The sequence below is a fragment of the Scatophagus argus genome, chromosome 9, assembly GCF_020382885.2.
Source record: "Scatophagus argus isolate fScaArg1 chromosome 9, fScaArg1.pri, whole genome shotgun sequence".
NCBI lineage: Eukaryota > Metazoa > Chordata > Actinopteri > Scatophagidae > Scatophagus > Scatophagus argus.
Window position 1 is genome coordinate 6,859,012 of NC_058501.1, and position 20,301 is coordinate 6,879,312.

Consider the following 20,301-nt stretch of genomic DNA (forward strand, 5'->3'; position numbering starts at 1 on the left):
ATGTTTACTCTGTGCCTGAATCACGTTCATGTGTAACCTTGAAACTTGTCAGCCATTATCCTCCGTGACTAGTCAAAGGTGCCACCAGACCTTTCTGTGCCAGTTTCACAAGGTGTCTGTTCGTACTTGCAGCTGCAAAGGGATTAGCTCTCATTAGGCTCAGACAGTGTGGGAGGCCTTCTGTTTGGCTCCTGTTGCAGAGACACCAAGGCTGAGAGTCCGACAGGTCACAATGCATAGATACAAACCAGTCCGTGCTTCACTGAGATGAACTTATCAGATTTTATTTTGTACTACTGCAAAATGACTGGTTAGTGATGCTTTAACAAAGCCTTATAGGACCCTCCCAAAAGTGTATAGCCAAGTTTGGTTATGGATCAAAGGCTTGTGTCAGGAGGTTGGGGGGTTTGTAAGTGTGTTCTGGTGTTCCTTCACTAAGGGGACTCGCACATTCTCTTTGCCCTGGTTTAGTCCACCTACCAGACTGGAGACACTGCCAGTCCCCAAATGGCTGCCAGCCGTTGAACCAACACTGTGTTTGTTCAGTGGCAACGCTTTGATGACTTTATCTTGGATTTACTCTGGAGAAACATGAACGTTGTGTGCGCAAAAGTGTATTACTCACAAGGTACACAATTCCTTACATACTTACTAGTTTTTTTTGCCATGCTAATGGTTGACTATTGTCAGTCTATTTGTGGATCAGTCCAGTGCCTTGATTTTGATTAAGGTATCTAAAGAACTGTTGCATAGATTGGCAGTGAAAATATAAATTTGTCCAAACCAGATAGATGGACATTGTCATCAGCAGCGGTGTGTTTAGTGATAATTTGCAAATGTATGCATGCTAAAGCATTAGAAATAAAGCCTTATAGCTGCTAAATATCAGCACATTTGCATTGTCATTGTGAGGACATTAAAATGTTGAGGGTCACATTTATTTAAGCACAACTGTACACAAGTATAGTCTCACAAAAGAACAGGGGGAAAGTGTTGGAATCATCTTTTTTTTTTCGTCTAAGAGAGTTGTAATTGAAGGGAAGGTGACTGGTGAGGGACTGAAGAAACTGGGCTGAAATATAATCAGTTTGTTGCTCAGCTTCTGTCGTGTACTTGAATGTGGTGCTTTAATGTTCAGCATTAATCAAGAATAGGAAGATATGCATTTTGCAACTGAAATGATAATAAATACAACTTTCATAATCAAGGATACTTTGTGCTGTTTAATATTGTGCACACAATGTAATTTTTTTTCTAAAATGACCTAACTGAATTGCCTTTATTTCCTCAATCTCATTGTACCCCTCAATTTCGTTGTACCATGTACAATGACAATAAAGACTTATAAAGACTATTTATATTCTAACACATTAATCTCACCTGTGATCACTCATATTCGACATTAACTGATTTACTGTTATAAAATATAAAGTTCTATCTACTAACAATTCTGAGATGCTGAGAAGTTAAACACAGCTGCAGCCTCTGCTGATCTGTGCTATTCAGTCCAAGCTTGTCATGGGGCTTTCAGGTCTTAACTGTTCCCTTTTCACTGGCGCTCTTTCTGCACATTGACAGCTCTGTGCTCCATCCACTCACTGGCTTGGGCTTGGGCTATTGCTTTACTAGAACCAGTTGCTCCAGCTTCCAATCACTGCGACTGTGCTGTGCTGTGCGTGCAGAGGTGGGATATTAGACGTGGATAATAACATACTTCTCCGACAATGTTGGAATGAGGTCAGCTGAAAAGTCACAAGGAAGGGGGCGTGGCTGAGTTAAACTGTAAATACTCTGTGTCAGACCCAAGGTGCACCATTCGACATTCTGCTGCTGAACTTTGACCTCTGATCTGTGTTTGTTTTCCCTTTCTCAGACTGCCAAAATTGGCACGTCAACCCCAGGGACCCAGGAGAATATAGCTGGTTTTCTTAAACTCACACTCACAGTATTCAGTTCAGGTGTTACAGGTACATGATGTCTAACTTTACATTTATACTGAGGGAGGGATGTTTTAGAGCAGTGTATTTGCCCCAGGCTGTTAAACTGTTAAACTGACGTTAAACTGCCTTGCATAAGTAGTCAGTGAAGAATTTTCATATGTTCAGGCATAACGGGTTGAACAGGTGGCCCTTTCAGCTAAAGTTAGCTCACACTCCATCTCTCTTATTCAGGAGCTGAGAGTTGAGAATGCGTCAAGTCATTATTTTTACAATGCTAGTAACGTATAACATCCTGCTTGACATGCTAAGAGCCCAAATGTCATTTAATCACACACACTGCCAAACAAAGAGATGGATGTCAGACACACTGTGTGGGCTGTGGTGGCTGAGTACTGGCTCTGGCTTTGGCGCGGTTTGTGGAAAAGCCAATGATCTTCCAGGAAGCAGCCATAACTCCTACTCTGGAGCAATCTAGCTACCACTTACTGTACAGCAGTGTGCGTATATGTGTGTGTGTGTCCGGGTTTTTCCAGGGCTGATGAGTGTACAGCAGCCTCAATGGCCCACACCACTGTGCCTGCCGTTGAAGAACCAACGAGCATGAGTCATAACATAAACAGTGAACTTATGTCTCAGGGGTTAGCTGAAACCCAAAGGGGCTTTGGATACAGTTCTTATGGGAACAATAAATTAATTCTGATGAGACAGAAAGACACAAGGAACACATATGGGACATTCACTTAGATCTGATTTTATTTGTGAACATCACTGAGACCATGGAAACACATCCGGTCCTGTGCCGGGAGTTTATTTATAATCCTCTTGACCTCCATTAGGGATTTCTCTGCACTCCTTTGCCCATACAATATGCAGTGACATCAACAAAATGCTAATGTTTCTTGTGCAAGACTGTTGTCTTTATGTGCAGTTACTGCAGAAAACATCAGTTCTTAGTCAAATTTTTAAAAAAAATGTGATTCAGTGACATGTTAAAAGGTTGTGGTGCTCTTTTCTCTAGAAGTTCACTCTGTCAGCTCTGTTCAATTACAAAGAAAATTCTGTCTTCAGTACAGCTTCGATACAGAAACTAACTTAACATGTATGTATTTTCATATACATACATGTATGTGCAATATCGACAGCTACTTATTCATTCTCTTTCTGAAAGTTTAGTAGTTCCATTCTGAATTTGTAAGGATATGATGCTAATTAAATTCAGTTAAATCCCATTTACTGTTAATGAAGAGTTGCAATGTCTTAAATTTAAGATTCTTATATTGTATTACATATTGCAAATAACATATTATGTTAACTTGGGGTCAAACTCTAAGCAGGGCACTAAAAAATGCTTGTCTGTGAGCGATTATAGTCAGTGTGACATGTGACGAGATCAGAGAGCACCCTGTATGCCCCTGGGTTGGAGGTCGCTGTCCTGTAAGAAGAGAACACAGTGTATTTAGGTCACTTTCCCTTTTAAATGAGATCAAGGAACACATCAGCTGTGCCCTGTCGTAAACTGTCACATCCTGAAGTTGACTGGTGACAGTAGGTGTGTGTGCCAGTCAGCACACAGAGTAGACAGACATAAAATCTTTACTTGGTCATTTTAACACAGTCAGGGTTTAGTGTTTTATTGTATTCAAACATGTCATTCCTCAAGCTTGTTGTGGAGCTGAAAGTATGTCATGCTGGTAGATTTTCAGCTTGGTTCTAGCAAAGTGGTAATATCACAAGAGACTCTACTGTTGCTTCAGGGCTGTATTAAAGCTGACATGAAATATGACAACAGTCACATAAACCAGCACACCCTAAAGCTCTAAGACACCTCCCCTTTACACTGCTCATACCAAAAGCTGAAAAATAAACATTGATTCTGGTCATTTGCATAAATGGATGACTGAGTTGTTGTTCAAATTGCAGCCTGACTGGAAAAAAGACAACTGCTGAAAATAATTAAAAATGAACTAGCAGTGCATCTCCTGTGACTGGTCTGGTATGGAACATAATACTCGCCTCTTAAATATTTCAACCAACAATATAAAAACAACATTAAATTATCTGAATTATCTGTTTACCCATAAATAAGGGGGCAGGGCTTTCACTTCTTAGAAAGTGGTTCCTGTTCTTTTTAAAGTCTCCTCACACCAGCTGGCACAGTGTGTCTGTGACACAGAGGGCTACCGGGGGTCTTCAATCAGGCTCACAATGGCTGCATTATGGAACCTTGAACGAGGGAATTATCTAAATGAAATGAGCTTATATGGAGAAAGAAGCAGATATTTGTACAGTATGATGTGTTGTGCAGGTGAGTGGAGAGACCTGTGGACTGTGGACTTAATTTATTGGTCTGTAGTGTTTTCAGCATGGTGTTAATACCAGAGCCATGCACACAGAGACAACGGTTTTAGATGAAATCTGCTTTGTTACTTTTAGTATGTTAGTAAATATTACAATGTGAACAGTTGAATACTTTCTACTGTACTATACTGCTCTGGATATTCTGCTATCATTAATTAATGCACTACACAACACTACAAATGATTGAGCAAATAAGTGTTGGTTTTAAACTGTTTGCTGATCAATAGTTGGTGACAGTAATGAGCCAACAAGGACAGCGAGGAAGAGGACTGCAACTTAGCAAACATGGATGTAAACAGTATTTTTGATTTTAAATATTTTACCTGTCTTTTTAGTAAGGACCTCAAGAATATAGTCATTGCATTTTGGTAAGAACTCAGAAAGTAAACACAAGTTGTAGATTTACAAGAGACATCAGTATTACAGTTAAAATGTGCATTTTTCAACTGAGTGATTTTTTTTTTTTTTTGGTTACATTACCACTGTGAAAACAACAGAGACTCTGCCTAGAATTTGTGTGTAGTCTCATTTAGATGCACAAATAAAGGGTTAGAGCCAAAATAGAAATTTAAATTTATTACCTTATGTCAATTGAATTTTAAAAATTTCAGAGGAGACAAACATATGAAGTAAAGCCACAGGTGTAGAAGATAACCTGGAGCCACTCTCATCTGCATTCACAAGGCATTTTCCTGGAGGAAAACCTGAGAAAGTCATTGAAGACTTTTTTCCTAAGGGGCTAATTGTTGGTGAAGAGAAATGTAATGTAGTGTAGTGTTTTTTGCACACAGTCACACACGCATACACAGACACAAAGATGCAGAGAGAGGGAGAGAGCAGTCTGTGCATTTAAGGACTTCATCTCAGCCCTGAGGTGGGGGATCTCCTGCTGCACTACACAGCTCAGGGTGAGAGATGAAGACAGGTTATGCTGGATCCTCAGTGCACAATGTTGATTAAAATTGAATTCAGTTTTTTGAATATACACATTTATATCAAAATGTTTAACGCCACATATCTTACAATACATTCCACAATAAAATAATATCTTACTCAAAGCTTACATTGCTGCCATCGACGTGCACTTTGCTACGCCTGTTACGCTGGGAGTAGACACCATACCTATGGGATCTGTATCTCTAAAGTCAAGCTTTGAGGTGTGTCAGAACATAATAAAAAAATAGATTAGCTAGAGGTTGCACAAAAGGTCTCTTGTTCATTGCATATAAGGCTTTATAATTTAAAGCAAAACCTCATAGCAATGTATTTTTGTCAATGAGTAACTACAGTAGATGTGAAGTGGTTGTTATGGTCTGCTTTGGCCAACATTATCTTTATTTACTTGTTAAAAAGTAACATGCCCATCCTGACGGTGTCAGGTTTTATCAAAGAAATGTTAAGTGTAGACTGGGAATATCTAAGAGCAATGCTTTCAGCCCCTGCATAAGAAGCAGTCTAATAAAGTACGTATCAAGTGATTATGATACATGATCTTCTTTTCCCCATCTGTTTCATAATTCTATTACTATAAAGAGCGACAGTTGCTTTTGAGTATCAGAAAAGCAAACTGTAGTTTTTCTTGGCCAGTTTTGATAGGGAGGCATTCATAATATTTTATCTTATTCCTGCATTTCTGTGTTCCTATTTGTGAAAACTTTTGTTTATTATTATTCTTAAATCATTGTAATATTCCCATTAAATCCCTACAGGAAAGTACTACATTTTAATGTCAGATTACAATAGAATGTTTAACAAATTATTTATTTCCTTTCATTATGTATTTTTTTTTTTACAAAGTTGTTTGAATTCTTATCAGTAGTCTACATGTTTTTGTTATAGATCATATAATAAGATATAAAATCAGCGTCTACTAAGGAAGAAGTTTGTTATGATTGTGTTCTGGTGCTATCTAGTGGTGAGACCAATTCATTGCTTTTTGCCAGTTTGCCAGAGCAGCATATTGGGTGGAGGATGGTGTTTTCCTCTCCACGTCAAAGCAGTCAGTTATGGGAGACTCCTCCATCTCCGTGTCTAAGAATACAGCCATGAGTAAGAGTCAGTCACAGCAACCGCTGCACATGGTTCTGTGTTTATAGCTGTTGTCATAGAAACATCACTCAAGTTCCTCTTTTTCCACATTTACTTTGGTGTTTGGTGACTGCCAAGGGTATGATAGCATATGGAAACACCACATGTCATAATAATGGATTAATAGAACACAAGAGAAAAGAGGAACTTACAGCTTGGTAATACGGGCTGGTGATTTCTCTGGGGAATTTTCCAGTTATAAAAGTTAGAAGCAAAACATTTCATACTCTTAAGATGGAAATGAGTAACTTTTTTTTTAAATGAGCATTAAAATTTAGATTAAAATCCACAACATTTTCATTGAGAAAAAACATTTTGCTTAATCTTTTCAGAGTTTAGTTTATTAATTGATTAGTCAGTGTAACAGAAGGCAGATGTTTGTTCATCAAGGAAATGTCATTCTTCAAGGAAAAACACCTTGTCAAACGATAGAATATCTTTTGTTTTATAGAAGAAAGAAATGAATAACTGCATTTTTAACACATTAATCAATAATGTTGTTGCAGCACAAATTCGGTTCATCAAAGATTTTCTGTTTGATTTTTAAAAAGCCTGGGGTCTGGATTATCCAGGAAAAACCTGTTGCCTATCTCTGCTGCAGAAGTCTTGTTTTTCCACATTAGGAGACAGCTGAACGGCAGTATGCAAGCACAGCAATGAGCAGTAAAGACCCAGAGAAAGTCAGCATGAATATTTTGTCTTTTTACTGAGGGAGTACACACTGTCTATTTCAGTGTGGAGTGTAGGAAACAAGGCATGTAAACGTTGGTGGTTATAATTACTTCCAAACCCACACTCACAGCCTTCTCAGATTTATAGCCCTGAAAATAAAACTTTAAATATGATAATTAAAGGCACCGCAATCTAGCAACACCACTAATACAGCTCTAAATATGTGCTTGCTTATACTTTATTTAAACATTGCATTTTGTAAAGCACTATAATTTTTTTGTTAACAAAACTTGTGCTTATTCAAAGAAAAAAAAAGCAGAATGCACAATACTGTTTATAATTAGTGATTCATTTAGAGATTTGGCAAAATTAAGCTTCAGTCGATTCATATCTACATTTCTAGCCAACTGACATGACACATTTCGCTGCTCTCACCTGCAGGGGGAGGCACATGCTGCTCTAATCAAACTGTAGCTACCTCTGCTAACTCTCCAATTGCACTGCTGCATTTGAATTCACCAATTAGCAACTGACACACTCTGAGATGTGGGGCTTTCCAAAGAGGCCTCTAAAGCTCAGGACTGAGCTATTTTAGAACACAGCCTCCATGGCTAATCCAGAGGCTTGTTCAGTCTGAGCTAAACTGAGTTTGCAGCTTCGTCGTTCAATCTAATTTTGACAACATTATCTAAAGTCTGCTGACGGGTTGGAGAATGACTGAGCAGTGCATCATAGCACAGATCTGACTTATGCCTGTAGTTAGTGTGCATTTTTTTTTCCTTTTGCAGAACAGGATTAAAATAAATATCCCTTACCCGATTGGTTAAATACAATTAGCAGCTACATTAACAGATTTGTAATTAATCACATAACCTCAGTACTCTTATTAGCTTTGCTTGACTGACACTGACTTGCTTTTTAGTTTTCTTTTGCTTTAGTATTAAATGCATTTCCAATTAAATTATTCACCCAGGTGACATCGAAATAAGGGTTAAAATATTATAAACCTGGTGTTTTAATTATGTGCTCATCATCACAGCTTAGTTAAATCCAAGGATCTCTCTTGGATTTGTATAATAAAATCAGTGAAATTATGATCCGATTGTGAACTGTGAGTTAGGTAACGTGTACTCTGCCTTGCTCTCCTGATTCCTCCTCCTCCTCCTCTTTAGATAACAACTGAGGTGAAAATTGAGGGTGTGTTTGGGCTGCTCCCAGTTTTATCAGCATTCTCTTCTTGGGAGTGGTGGCCAGATATTGCAGCAAATACGTACACTTTCACCTGGATTGTCCATGGGATACAGTGGGGTTAAAGGGAGGGATGGGGAACATGAGAAGAGTAAGAATTTAGCTAACCTTGGAGGGCAAATCTTTTCTGTACCTTTTCCATTAAGTACAATGAAAGGTGTTGACTAGCGTTCCTCTGTCTAAATCTTTTGTCTGCACTTCAGCTATGTAAAAACCATAATGACACATTCTTAGAATTCTTTTGTCCTTTAATGACTTTGCTGCGTTTGGGAACACAGTCCTAAGTGGTTAAACTGCAGGTTGTTTTAACCCTAAATGGTTGCAAGCTCAACAGTGTGTTAGAGGCATATATAAACAGATTTATGGGCAATATAGTGGAAACAGACTGATAATAAAGGATAGAGTTAAAGCTAATTTGTTTTAGCTTTTGTTACTGTCCATATTCACTGCCTGTGAAAGAGCAGATTAATGTGTTCAAGAAGTCTTACGAAGTTGGTGAATATCATGTTAGCAATTGGTGATTAGAAATACAGTTATCACAAATAGTGCTACAGGTGGTATTTTAGCACCAAGAGATCATTTTTGGACATTTACATAATCTCTAAAAAAAACAATGTAATTATTGCTAATGGTTTTTGGTAAGGCACTGTATTGTTTGGTACCAAGGCAAGGTCTACAGTTGTGCAAGCAGCTCTGTAAGGTTGTGATCAGGTAGTATGATGCTCAGTGCTAGCCTCAGCACGCATGCTCACAGAAACAATGCTAACATGCTGATGTTTTGCCCGTATAACGCTCATATGTGAATATTTAGTAATACATGCTGCATCATCTAATGCAGTTCAGAGTCAAAATGTCTGCTGGCCAATGCAACATTGGTGTGTGAAGAGGAAGACCAACTTCTCTGTCACTTCCATCATAAAAAAATGATCCAACCTCAAACTTGTCATTTAGAAAAAGAAAAAAAAAAACTTTCTCGTCTTTATTTTCCCCAAGCTCTCTCTGCTACTATAAAAGCCTCAGTGTTCCATCTGGTTTAGATGAAGCCAGATGAGGGAGCAGTGTAATAAGCATGCTGAGACCTTAATGATATGTCTCCGTTTTGGTGGAAAGATCTCATGACTAAGATGTTCCACACTTTCTGCATCCTCGCAGAGTCCCCTGCCCATGTTTCCCATGAGGTTAAGAGATCCACCTCAAGTAGGTGTCAGTGCCAGAACGTCACAGAGCTTTCACTTACCGTCTACTTTTGCTTCTGCATCCCCCATGTGTAACATTTTGTTCTGTTCCACAGAGTTATACTGTTAATGAGAAACTTTATAGACTTTTTGCTGTTTTCATTCATTAAAACCTGATATCTTACAGCAATTTGAATCTAATTATTGGATGTTATGGTTACAGGCTGTATGAACAAAAACATTTTATAGTGAAATTCTGTAAAATTCTGCATTCAGTTTGATTCTTTTCCTTTCTCTCATTTAATTGCCTGCTCACATACCACTCCTTAATTCCTCAGCTTGCCTAGACATTGTATGGAACTACTAAGGTGTGTCTCCAAATTTGCTAACGTGGCTCAAAATGAGTCCACACACACACACACACATACACTCACACAGACACACTTGCACTGACAAATTAATTACCCTCATGTTCATACAGGTCATGTTCAGCACCCAACACCGTGGAAGAAAAAGTGTTTTTAGATGCCTGATGAAGTGATGTCAGTCAGGGTGGGGGGAATGGATATATATCAACCTAAGGGGCAGGATTTAACAGAGACAGGACACACCCTGCCCTCCAGTTTAGCTGTCAGCACATGCTATCCATACAGGGGACCATTATGGAGGAGCTTTGTGTAAAAGCTCTAAGTCTGATGACAAGCTCTGAATTAATACAAGACTTAGGACTCAGCTCAGAAGCTGGAGAGAAACTTTAAAGCAGGGATATGTAACTTTTGCAAACTAAAATATAACACCATCTTCCTTGTACGAAACGAAAGTTCATATGCAGCAAAATGCAATATTGACTTCATACAGTCAGTAGTTTTACTCTGGCAGCCTCTTTTGGTCTGCTGTGATTTATCATGACTAATTTTAGCTAATAATATTGGTCAGTTTTACTCATATATTGCTGTGTATCAGACAATAGTTTGTGTACGACTCTTATTTTTTCTAAACGCTCTTGCCTGCACCCCCCTGGTAAAATCATCTGGTTAACAGGAAGTGATTCAGCTGGTGTTCTCCAGTTTGTTTGGACTACATAACACGGAGCAAGAAGTGTGTTTAGACTGAGAAACAATGCTGACTGTGATGAAATGGCTAAAGGCAAGAGTTCCAGCTACAGCAGCTCAAATTTCATCAAGTAAAAGGCAAACGACCCTACAGATGTACACAGATGTAGGCAGAAATAAAAAATAAAAACTAAGTGTATCTTCCAACCCAGGATGCGTTGATATTTGTGTCAGTGCACACATACATATTTACACTCAACCACTTAGGCACAAGTTGTTATGCAATATTTCTCAGTAAATCAGTGGTTTACAGGGTGTGGTCATTCCTCAATGAATTCATAGCAACCCTTCCCAAAACTATCTCATCCCCCATATCTTTTTTGTCACAGTGACTAACTTCTAATGTGAAATACTGTTAGTGCTGTGACTAAGTAATGATTAACCACAAGATGTGTATTTGTGTGTATGTGTATGCTAGTGTGTGTGTGACTGAAGACTGAAACTTTTTCCTTGTTGGGCGTCTGTGTGGCGCCTGGCAGTGTATCAGTCATTTAAGTTCTGCAGTATAAAGTATCAAAAAATATCAGCATAGAGTTTTATGATTTTTTTTTTTTTTTTTTTTTTTTATTATACCTTGTGACTCAGCTTGAGTGTGTGTTGACTTGCGCAAATGAAGAGATTAGTCGATGGTACATGCAGGTTACCACACCTCAACCTTGCCCGCCTCTCCTTCTTCTTTCTCGCCTCAGTGAAACAGAGAGGAAGGGGTGTGTTTAGTGCCCTGCCCACCATGTCCTGCACACGCTCGCACCACTAAATACACACTTGCATATCACACACGAGGACAGGCCCAGACTTCGTAGCCCACAGGCACCATTTTCTATGAAAGGAATAAAGTGAGCAGGAGAAAAAAAAAGGGAGAGAAGAAACAGGAAAAGCGGACAGAGCCGACCTCACTGAGGTAGTGAGGAAGTTGAGAGACAGGAGGGGGAGAGAAATCATAGGTTTGTGAAGCGCTGAGTGGATTGTGGCCAAGGGACTGACTACCCTGGGGCAAAGTGAGAGCCAGAGGGCCAGATAGAAGCTAGAGAAGCAGAAGTTTCCATCAAGAGGAAAACCATCAAGGACAGTTTATCATCAGGATTATTATTCTGATAAACAGTGACAATGACCTCTCAACAGCAGAGGTACAGGAATTTCTCCTCTGACAGCATGGGCAAAGAGAGGGTGCCCTCGGACGAAGGCTATTACCAGGGGATGCTGAAGGCTGTGGACGGCAGGAAAGGTACCAGTATGGTGGCAGTTAATGGAAAATAACTTAATTGCATTTCTTGAGCTTGATCTATTTGTTCCCATATGTGTAAGACTCCGCTGGGCAAGAATTAAGTGTATTTCCAGGAAGAGATGAGAGAAGTATTTAACAGAATTACAGTGTTGGACAGTGTCAAAGTTGGAGGCTTTTCTGTCTGTAGCAGCTTGAAGAGGTTCATATGCTGAGGCTGGATCGGTTAGTGTGTTGTATAATGCATGATTTTGTGCATCAGTGAGCTCCTGTGTAAGATTCCAGAGGAGGTTGGTGGTGTCTTTGGTGTTGTCACGGACAAGTTTGAATGTCACAACATCATGTGCAGCAATATATGTGTGTAAAATGGCGAGCATGCAGTAATTCTGTTTGGACTGTACCATCCAGTGTTTCTCCATACTGTGATTTAAAGGAGGATACTCCCCCTTTCTAATGCATCAGCAACTTCCTCACTTTGTATTGGTCAGCAAAGCCCATTCACATTTTCTTTTGTCATGCAGCATGCATGTGTTTTGGGGTGAATGAGTTGCTGTAGCTGCAGTTTATTTGCCTTTATATGTACTGTAGTCAGATTGAACAATGTGTTATATTTTCTTCCTTTATTCCAATCAGTCTGTTTCTCTTTTTTTCCCTAAACTCCTCAACTTGTAGCAGTTCTTCAGATCTTCATATGAAATCTTTAAAATACACATTAAATAAACTGATTATTCAGGAAATTCCCTCTTTTACCATGCAGTGATATGCAGGAGTGGGTTGTGAGCATGTTTTTCTCTAGTTTCTTGCACAGTACTGACATTGGTGGACATGCAGGAAAAATGGCCCTACGGCTGTTGTAATTTAATAAACTACTATCAGTGACTGTGCACAGTCATAAATGTAATTTATTAAATTACTAGATTATTATTACTAATGCATTAATGTGTATGTATTTGTTAAGATGAAGCTAAATATCAGACGTTTCTATATTTCCATCTGTAATATTGGATTATGTAATAGATTATCATTTGTTTTGAATATTTTAATATTCAAAGTAACTATAGCTGTCACATAAATGCAGTGGACTGAAGTATAAAGTAGAACTACATGGAAATATTCTAATAACTGTAACTGTAACTATACTTGATCACAGTACTTAAGTAAATGTACCTCCTGATAGTTACAGTACTTTCCACTACTGACTTTCAGATTGCTATGGGCTATAAACTCCACACTTGACTGAAACCTGTTTCTGTCTGTTGACATTTGATACTTGAAATTCACTCAGCCCCTATCCACTCGCATACACAGGGTTGCGTAGTTGAAACAAGGTTAGGCAACACGGTGTGAACAGAATGCAACGACCCAAAAGGTTAAGGTGACTCCTCTGGGAAACTGCTTTGTCTCCTTCAGGCTGTGTGTGTCACCAGTCTTCACACTGCCAGTCTGGGAGACATTTTGCCCTCTTGACAGGAAGTTGAACCTTGGAGGTTGCATGGTAGAGTCCCCCGTTCGTTTAAATGAGTGAGGGGTGGGTTAAAGGTCTATGGTGTCGATATTGGGTTGTCATGGAAACGTAGTTCCACAACACATTTGCAGAAGTCATTGCTGACCCTCCTGAGAAAACTAATGCAACCCCTGGGCATCTATTTTGTTTTAGCACTGAATCAAAGCCCTTTGGTTTTCATTGCTGGGTGTGTCACTACACATTAGACACTCGAATCACTCCCTAAAAAATGGCAACACGGAGGGCTTTGTGCTGGTGTCCACAGTTCATTCTGGCTTAATGTGAATGGAATTACATTCTGTGTGAGTCACTGAAGGTGGGTTCCTTGTTGAAAAGATATGAAGTGGCACGGAGTGAAGAAATCCCTAGACATGCCCACTGTTATTAAAGAGCCACTTGTCATCTGATCTCATTCAAACTTAAGTTCAAGTGGGCTGACATCAGAGAACTGGAAACAAACCGTTCCATCCGCCGTGTCCATAATAAATGTTGCAGTGACACACCTTGGTGTTATTTCCTGGACTCCAATAGAAACACAACACTCGGTTGATGTGTGCAGGTTTGTTGTCTTAGTGGGTGTGTTTATTGCTAAGATCTTGTTGTTTCTTGTTGGAAGACTGCACTGTCTAAAAGCTTTGCTGTATCTTGTAGTAATCATGCATGATTGCCTTCTCATGTCAATAACAGAGCTTTGCAACTGAGTCCTGTTCGTGAATGTTTCTGTCTAAGAACACAGCTGGTAATGGTGCCACAGAGACAGACATGACCTTGCAAATACAATTTATCTTAGACAATAGGGGCGTCTCTGCCGACAGCGAATGTGCTCTGATGCCGTCTGACTCACATGCAGGCGTGCTCAGTCAAGAGGTGATTTTCCACCCAGTGATACATCTGTTAGTCCTGTGTACATCACACAAGTCTGGTATCTTGGAGATTTCTTTTTTTATTATTGTAAAATGAAACTTCCTCCTGCAAAATATAATTCAGTGTCAACATTTATAAAAATTATTTCTGATTCTTCTTTTTTATAACAGTCTGGTGTTTAACTGCAGTTTCTCTCTTTTGCAGATGAACGAGATCGAGTACAGAAAAAGACCTTCACAAAATGGGTGAACAAGCACTTGATAAAGGTAAGGACATATCCTTGACTTTCACATTTGTACTCAACATTACTCATTAATGCTCATGTCCTTGCTCACACGTACCTCCACCAAAACTCCACCAAAAAAGCATCCACAAGTTTCACTCTCTCTGAACCTCATGAGCGTGTGGTTGACAGCTTTCTTTCATAACAACCATGGTGGATTTCAAAGGGTAAAATTGCCTGTTTGTGGCCCAGGCCTACATAATAGCAACAGATGTTCTCTCAGTGTGTCAACATACAGATTTGCTTTCAGCCACAAGATGGTATGTTAAGTGTTTAATAAACATTGCAATTCTCCTTATAATAATGGGTGATCAAAACAATAATTATGTGGGATAATGTCTATATAAGGAAGATATCATTTTGGTTTACAGGAGGTTTTATGAGATAATGTCAGTTTAAACATTAGAGTACTCTAACAGAATGATATTGATTTTATGGATGAAAACTGCAGCAACAAAAATCCGATTCACATGTCTCGTCAGATTCTGATGAAAACACTATTAGAGACACTGCAGTCCCCAGTGACATAATTGCACATTAGCTTGTCTCACACGCGGTCTCTAACATTGCACAGTAATGGGGAGGCTTACCAGGAGTCCAGTCTGTCATCAGCTGAGAAACTGTGTAAACCGCCCTTCAGCACTCATCCTCTGTCACCTCCCTCAGCCTCCATTCTCAAGCTTATAGCCTGAAAGCCCTCCAATGCATCACACACACAAAGAGGTAAACAGGTCAGGATGGGGGTAAAGTCAAACAGTCCATACTCCTCACTCTGGAGCTGCTCATTAGGAGTGAAACATTGGTCCCCTGTAACACAATACCCTTCCCACAGAGCAGTAAAAATATTTCTGCTTGTGCCACTTTTCTTCCAAAAAAATCCCACTGACAGCAATACATTTACAGGCTTATGACATTAAGTGCTTCCGCATTATTTGTATATTCACTCCACAGACACGGGAACATTCATTTATTAGAAATGGAACAAGAGGGGGAAAAATAAGCACAAAGGCAGTGTTTTCTTTTCCAGAAATGTGTAGTCACTCACTCTTGTTTCTCCTAAGTGTTCACTGTGAATTTCGGAGGGTGAGTCACAGACATCTGGACTCACTTAGCTCTGAAAAGGCAAATTCTGGTCTTGGCCTCAAGCCAAGGTGGTTAAGGCCCAACGGTAGCACATGTGCTGCACAGAGTGGCTACCTGCACTCATGCCTACACTATGCTTTTGTTATTACTATGTATTATATTATTACACTGAAAAAGCCATATTATTTAAGCGTTATCACAGTCCAGTGGATGAAACTGTTTAAAACTGAAACGTTATTACCCAAAATCACTTCATGTGAATTGGTCTTTGATTCCAAATCTTGAATTTTTCATTTAGTTTCAGGTAATTGCTTTTTGTGAAGGGATGGCTTTCCAAAGATGACCAAACTTACAGCTAAAACTAATGTGATTAAAGAGGTCATCCCTGTTGGATACCATTTATTTTGTAATCAGATGCTCAGGCAATCAATATATCAAAAAGAATCAAGTAACAAGACAAGGAACACCATCTCACTCAGAAATTGGAAATCTCATTGATGTAAATGTTACATGTTTGTGGCTGACTTGACTTGAGGGCAGACGATAAGTTGGATGCTGCCATTAAAAGCTGTAAAGGACCATTTCATGGTTTCCTGTGCCCATCTTTTTATACTATGTGAGATGTAAGGAATATCTGAATATTGAAAATCTGGTTTCTAGCTAACTCTTACAAACCACATTTGATAAGATTAAGCACTACAGTTGCTGCAGATTGAGTTCGGACTGTAGCAGGTTGCAGAAAATCACCTTGAGAGGATCTGCACAAAATGACGTAAACGTTCTGTAAAAGCTGAAGCATGTTAAGTGTTTTGTTTCCTTGTTTCCTATGCTAATGCTTTTCACCTTGAAATGTTTACAGAGCAACTCCTTTTCACTGTGAGAGGACAATTTGTAGTGTAACACCTACCATTCAGCACACACACACAGTGTGGCTGACGAGAGCCTCAGAGACCACAGCCTCTTCAGTACAAAGTAATTGATGGGTGATGGTAGATGGCTCTTGAGTTGACTTTAGATAATCGTAAAATTCATTGTTTGAACAAAAAAAGTGAATAATCATTTGTTACATGTTTGACTGGGATGTTTAAAATTTATTCTTGAGTTGCACAAATAATTAATAAATTGTCAATCTCAGATAAATCTCAGATAGAATGACTGTAGTTGGCTGCTACTGCACACCGTGCAACTTTATCACACGACCTGGCACACCATCTTAAGAACATTTGGTTCGGTTGGTGAAGATTTTACATATGTAGACAGTGAACCCTAGTGGTCGCAGTGCTTCTTCACTACACTCAGATCCACACTGTGCATTCATCTTCAGTGTGCAGGCAGGGAGGAGCATAACTAAGGTTGGATAGCTTTGGTGAAACAGTTGCCAACTTAAAATCAGCCACTGTTGTAACTTGCTTTCATTCCATCTAAGGGCTGAGGCCTCCTTCATCTACCAAACACACTCACATGAGAAATGCTTAAACTGGATTTTATCACAGGGCTAAAGAAATGACTAGTTTTATTATTCTCTTTCCTTTTTCCGTCTCACATTCCACCATGTTCATCATCAATTCGTCTAAATTTACATTTCATTCCAATCACTGCTCTTCATTTTATGTGATTTCTGCTCTTATCCTCACCTCTGCTTTGCTTCCTTTCTTTCTATTTCTCCATTATTCATCTATCTGTTCTCATTCCTCCATATTTCATCCACCTTCGCCCAGCACTGGAAGGCAGAGGTAGGTACTAGCACGTTGGAGCAGGACTGTACTAAGTGTGTGTTTGGTCGTGGTTGACTTTGCATGGAGACTGTCCCCATCCTTATTTTGTCTTTCCTCTAATTTTTTTTAAAGTTTTCTCCTCCTAATCTATCTTATGTCCATCACAACATCTTCCCTCCCCACTCTCTCTCTCTCTCTCTCTCTCTCTCTCTCTTTCTGACTATCTTCACTGTCTGGTTGAAGTTACACCACACATCAATTATAATAATGACATTAATTTAATAATGAACACTGAATGCAGTTTTAGGTGTTTTTTTTTTATTAACAATTCAAATGATTAATGATATCTTGTTGTTTGTTTGTTTATGTCTTGTTTAAGTTTATGGTCACCAACTCACCTTTTTTGCCTCACTGATGTGGTTGTATGTTTAATCCCATCTATCAGGGATGACAGCTGCTGTTTGGCATTTGGAGCAGGAGTCAGGGCTTGACTGCTCTTGGCTATGCATTCCTGACCTGTGTAGAATTGTACTAGTGAAAAGAACACCAGTGCTGTAGAAAACATCTATAGCACAGCTGTGTTACAGTTTTGAATCCAGTATAAAGGGCTTCTGTTACAACCAAAAATGTTCTTCAGAAGTCTTCATTTTTACTGTCATATTGGTTACCACATCAGGCTTTAAGTGCCATCAGAAAACTGCATTTGATTTTGCTATTAATTTCAGCACAACACCTGTGAGACCTTTTGTCACATTATTGCAATCAGCAACAATCTTGAGCAAAGTGATCGGATGGAAGTTAAATAAGCGCTGAAGATTATTGAGTCCTGCTTCAGTCACAACTAAGAGAAATGCATCAACTGCATGTCTCCTCAGCAAAGATAGTTTGTTAGAGCCTACATCTGGAATTCTGGTGACATGTGCTTTCCCTTTTTTTCCTGGCAGACACAGCGTCATGTGACAGACCTGTATGAAGACCTCCGAGATGGACACAACCTGATCTCGCTGTTGGAGGTCCTCTCTGGGGAAACACTGGTGAGTGGTTGCCATGATGTCTGTGTTTTTTGTCTTTTTTGTCTTTTTTGCTTTGGCTATGAACAACAAGTATGCCTAAGTCTGCTCTTTTACCTCAATCATCCTCCAAACCACACTACCAAACTCTAATCCAGACTAATTACATAACATGTACTTATCTTAAGTCAACATAGAATGTCATCCTTGTGGCAACAAATTGTAACCAGTGGCAGCCAAATTGTCAGCCAAAGACTTAACCTGGGATGAACTTTGCTAAACAAAGACTCGTTCACTGATTCTGGTGACTGCTATGTTTTTTGTTTTGGTTTTTTTTGTTGGACTTTTTGCTTGATTAAAATAGGACTTCTCATACACCCTTTCAAAGCCTGTAACTTAAATCTTCAGACGTACGTACCATACTTATTCCAAAGCTAGTAGCAGAGTACTGTATGTTTAAACCCCGGGATGCAGATCAGTACAGAAACTTCTCTGCTGCTGTAGTTCATTGCTCTTTCCACCAGCTCCAGCTCTGCTCATCTTCCGAACGCCTCCATAACCTTAAACACATTAACATGTGTGTGTGTGTCTGTGTGTGAACTATTCTGCTATCTGATCTATGATTCTCATCCTCTTCCTTCTACTTGTCCTGCCGTTTGCCTTCCCTCTAACCTTCCTATGTGTGTGCTGACCTTTGCCGTCTGACCTTCGCCTCCTCTCTTTGCACTGCTCTTGCTGGGGCTAGCCGAGGGAGAGAGACATGGTCAGGAGTGTTCGGTTGGTGAGTGGGTTGATAACTTACAGTAGATTTCCCATTGTTTTTCTTGGATTTTTTCTTTTACAGTTATTAGTCATCCTTGCTTTCCCGGTGGCTGTGCACGGTATTCAGACGCCCAAGCGTTTTGGTTGCTTTTTTCCTTTCTCTCACTGCTTGCTTTAAGTACCTAGCTTCAGGATATACGCAGAAATATTCTGTTATCAGTAGGTGCTGCTGGAATCTGCAGAACCCACTGATTAATTTTGCACTCATTATGTTTTGCTCATCATTATGACACATCTGTTTGTATTTGTTTTGGACCTAAAAGACAAACTAATCATTGTACAACATGAGCTAATCTCAGCCTGCTCTCACATAACTTAAGTAATACAAAACCTTGTTAATGGCTCAGACACTGTAAATTTCCTATAGTAATTAATATTACAAAGAGTTAATAATTTCTATCATAGTCCATTTTTATCCATTGTGCAGAATTATGATGAACAGGGCTGAGAATTTTTTGATGAATGCTTCAAAACAGTATCTCTACAAGCACAATATAAATCAAAGTACTTACTTGCCAAAATTGATTCCTAGTTGAAAAATATTCAAGATTCATTTATTAACACGTTTATTCTTTTGGTCAATGTTTTTCCATCTGATTTTCAGTTTTCCTTTCCACTATTTTTTTTCATTTTAACTGAATGCTGAACCCTTTACCATGAATTTACCAAAAATGAAGTCTCTGACTGTCTAGTGTCTGTCATCTTTATCCCCCACAGCCCAGAGAGAAAGGCCGCATGCGCTTCCACAAGCTGCAGAATGTACAGATAGCACTGGACTTCCTCAAACACCGGCAGGTATGACATGTCAAATGATGCCTTCAACCTTTAAAACATTAAAAACCTGACCAAACAAGGGAATGTCTTGTCAAAGGACACTTCACTCTGTTTTCATTAGCTAATATTACTGTTGTTTTGCGTTTTCAGGTCAAGCTGGTTAACATCAGAAATGATGACATAGCAGATGGGAACCCCAAGCTGACCCTGGGCTTAATATGGACCATCATCCTCCACTTCCAGGTCTCCTATTCTGTCAGTGTTGTGTTCCATTATATTATTACTCCATACCTCTGTCTCTGGAATCTGTCAGCTGTTGTTTCCCATCTCCCTGGAACCAATCAGAATGGATTCTGGTCTTTCAAATCCTCCAAAAATCCTTATCTAATTGAAACAGGATATTTCTTATCATATTTCTAGGAGCTTCTGCA

At 39.2% G+C, this 20,301-nt stretch overlaps 1 protein-coding gene across 15 annotated transcripts in view; it reads left to right on the top strand.

Annotated features, from left to right (window-relative positions):
• The window catches only part of LOC124064434 (plectin-like), a 119,368-nt gene that overhangs the window by 69,176 nt on the left and 29,891 nt on the right, over positions 1-20,301 (top strand). For 5 of the 15 annotated variants that reach the window (XM_046398897.1, XM_046398895.1, XM_046398890.1 and 2 more), the window contains 5 exons: positions 14,388-14,449; positions 17,268-17,282; positions 18,209-18,298; positions 19,814-19,891; positions 20,021-20,125. In XM_046398897.1, the coding sequence (XP_046254853.1) occupies positions 14,388-14,449; positions 17,268-17,282; positions 18,209-18,298; positions 19,814-19,891; positions 20,021-20,125 (350 nt within the window). Of the gene's footprint in view, positions 1-11,200; positions 11,819-14,387; positions 14,450-17,267; positions 17,283-18,208; positions 18,299-19,813; positions 19,892-20,020; positions 20,126-20,301 lie in introns of those variants that run through there. The other 10 variants (XM_046398899.1, XM_046398896.1, XM_046398892.1 and 7 more) reach the window with 6 other exon arrangements.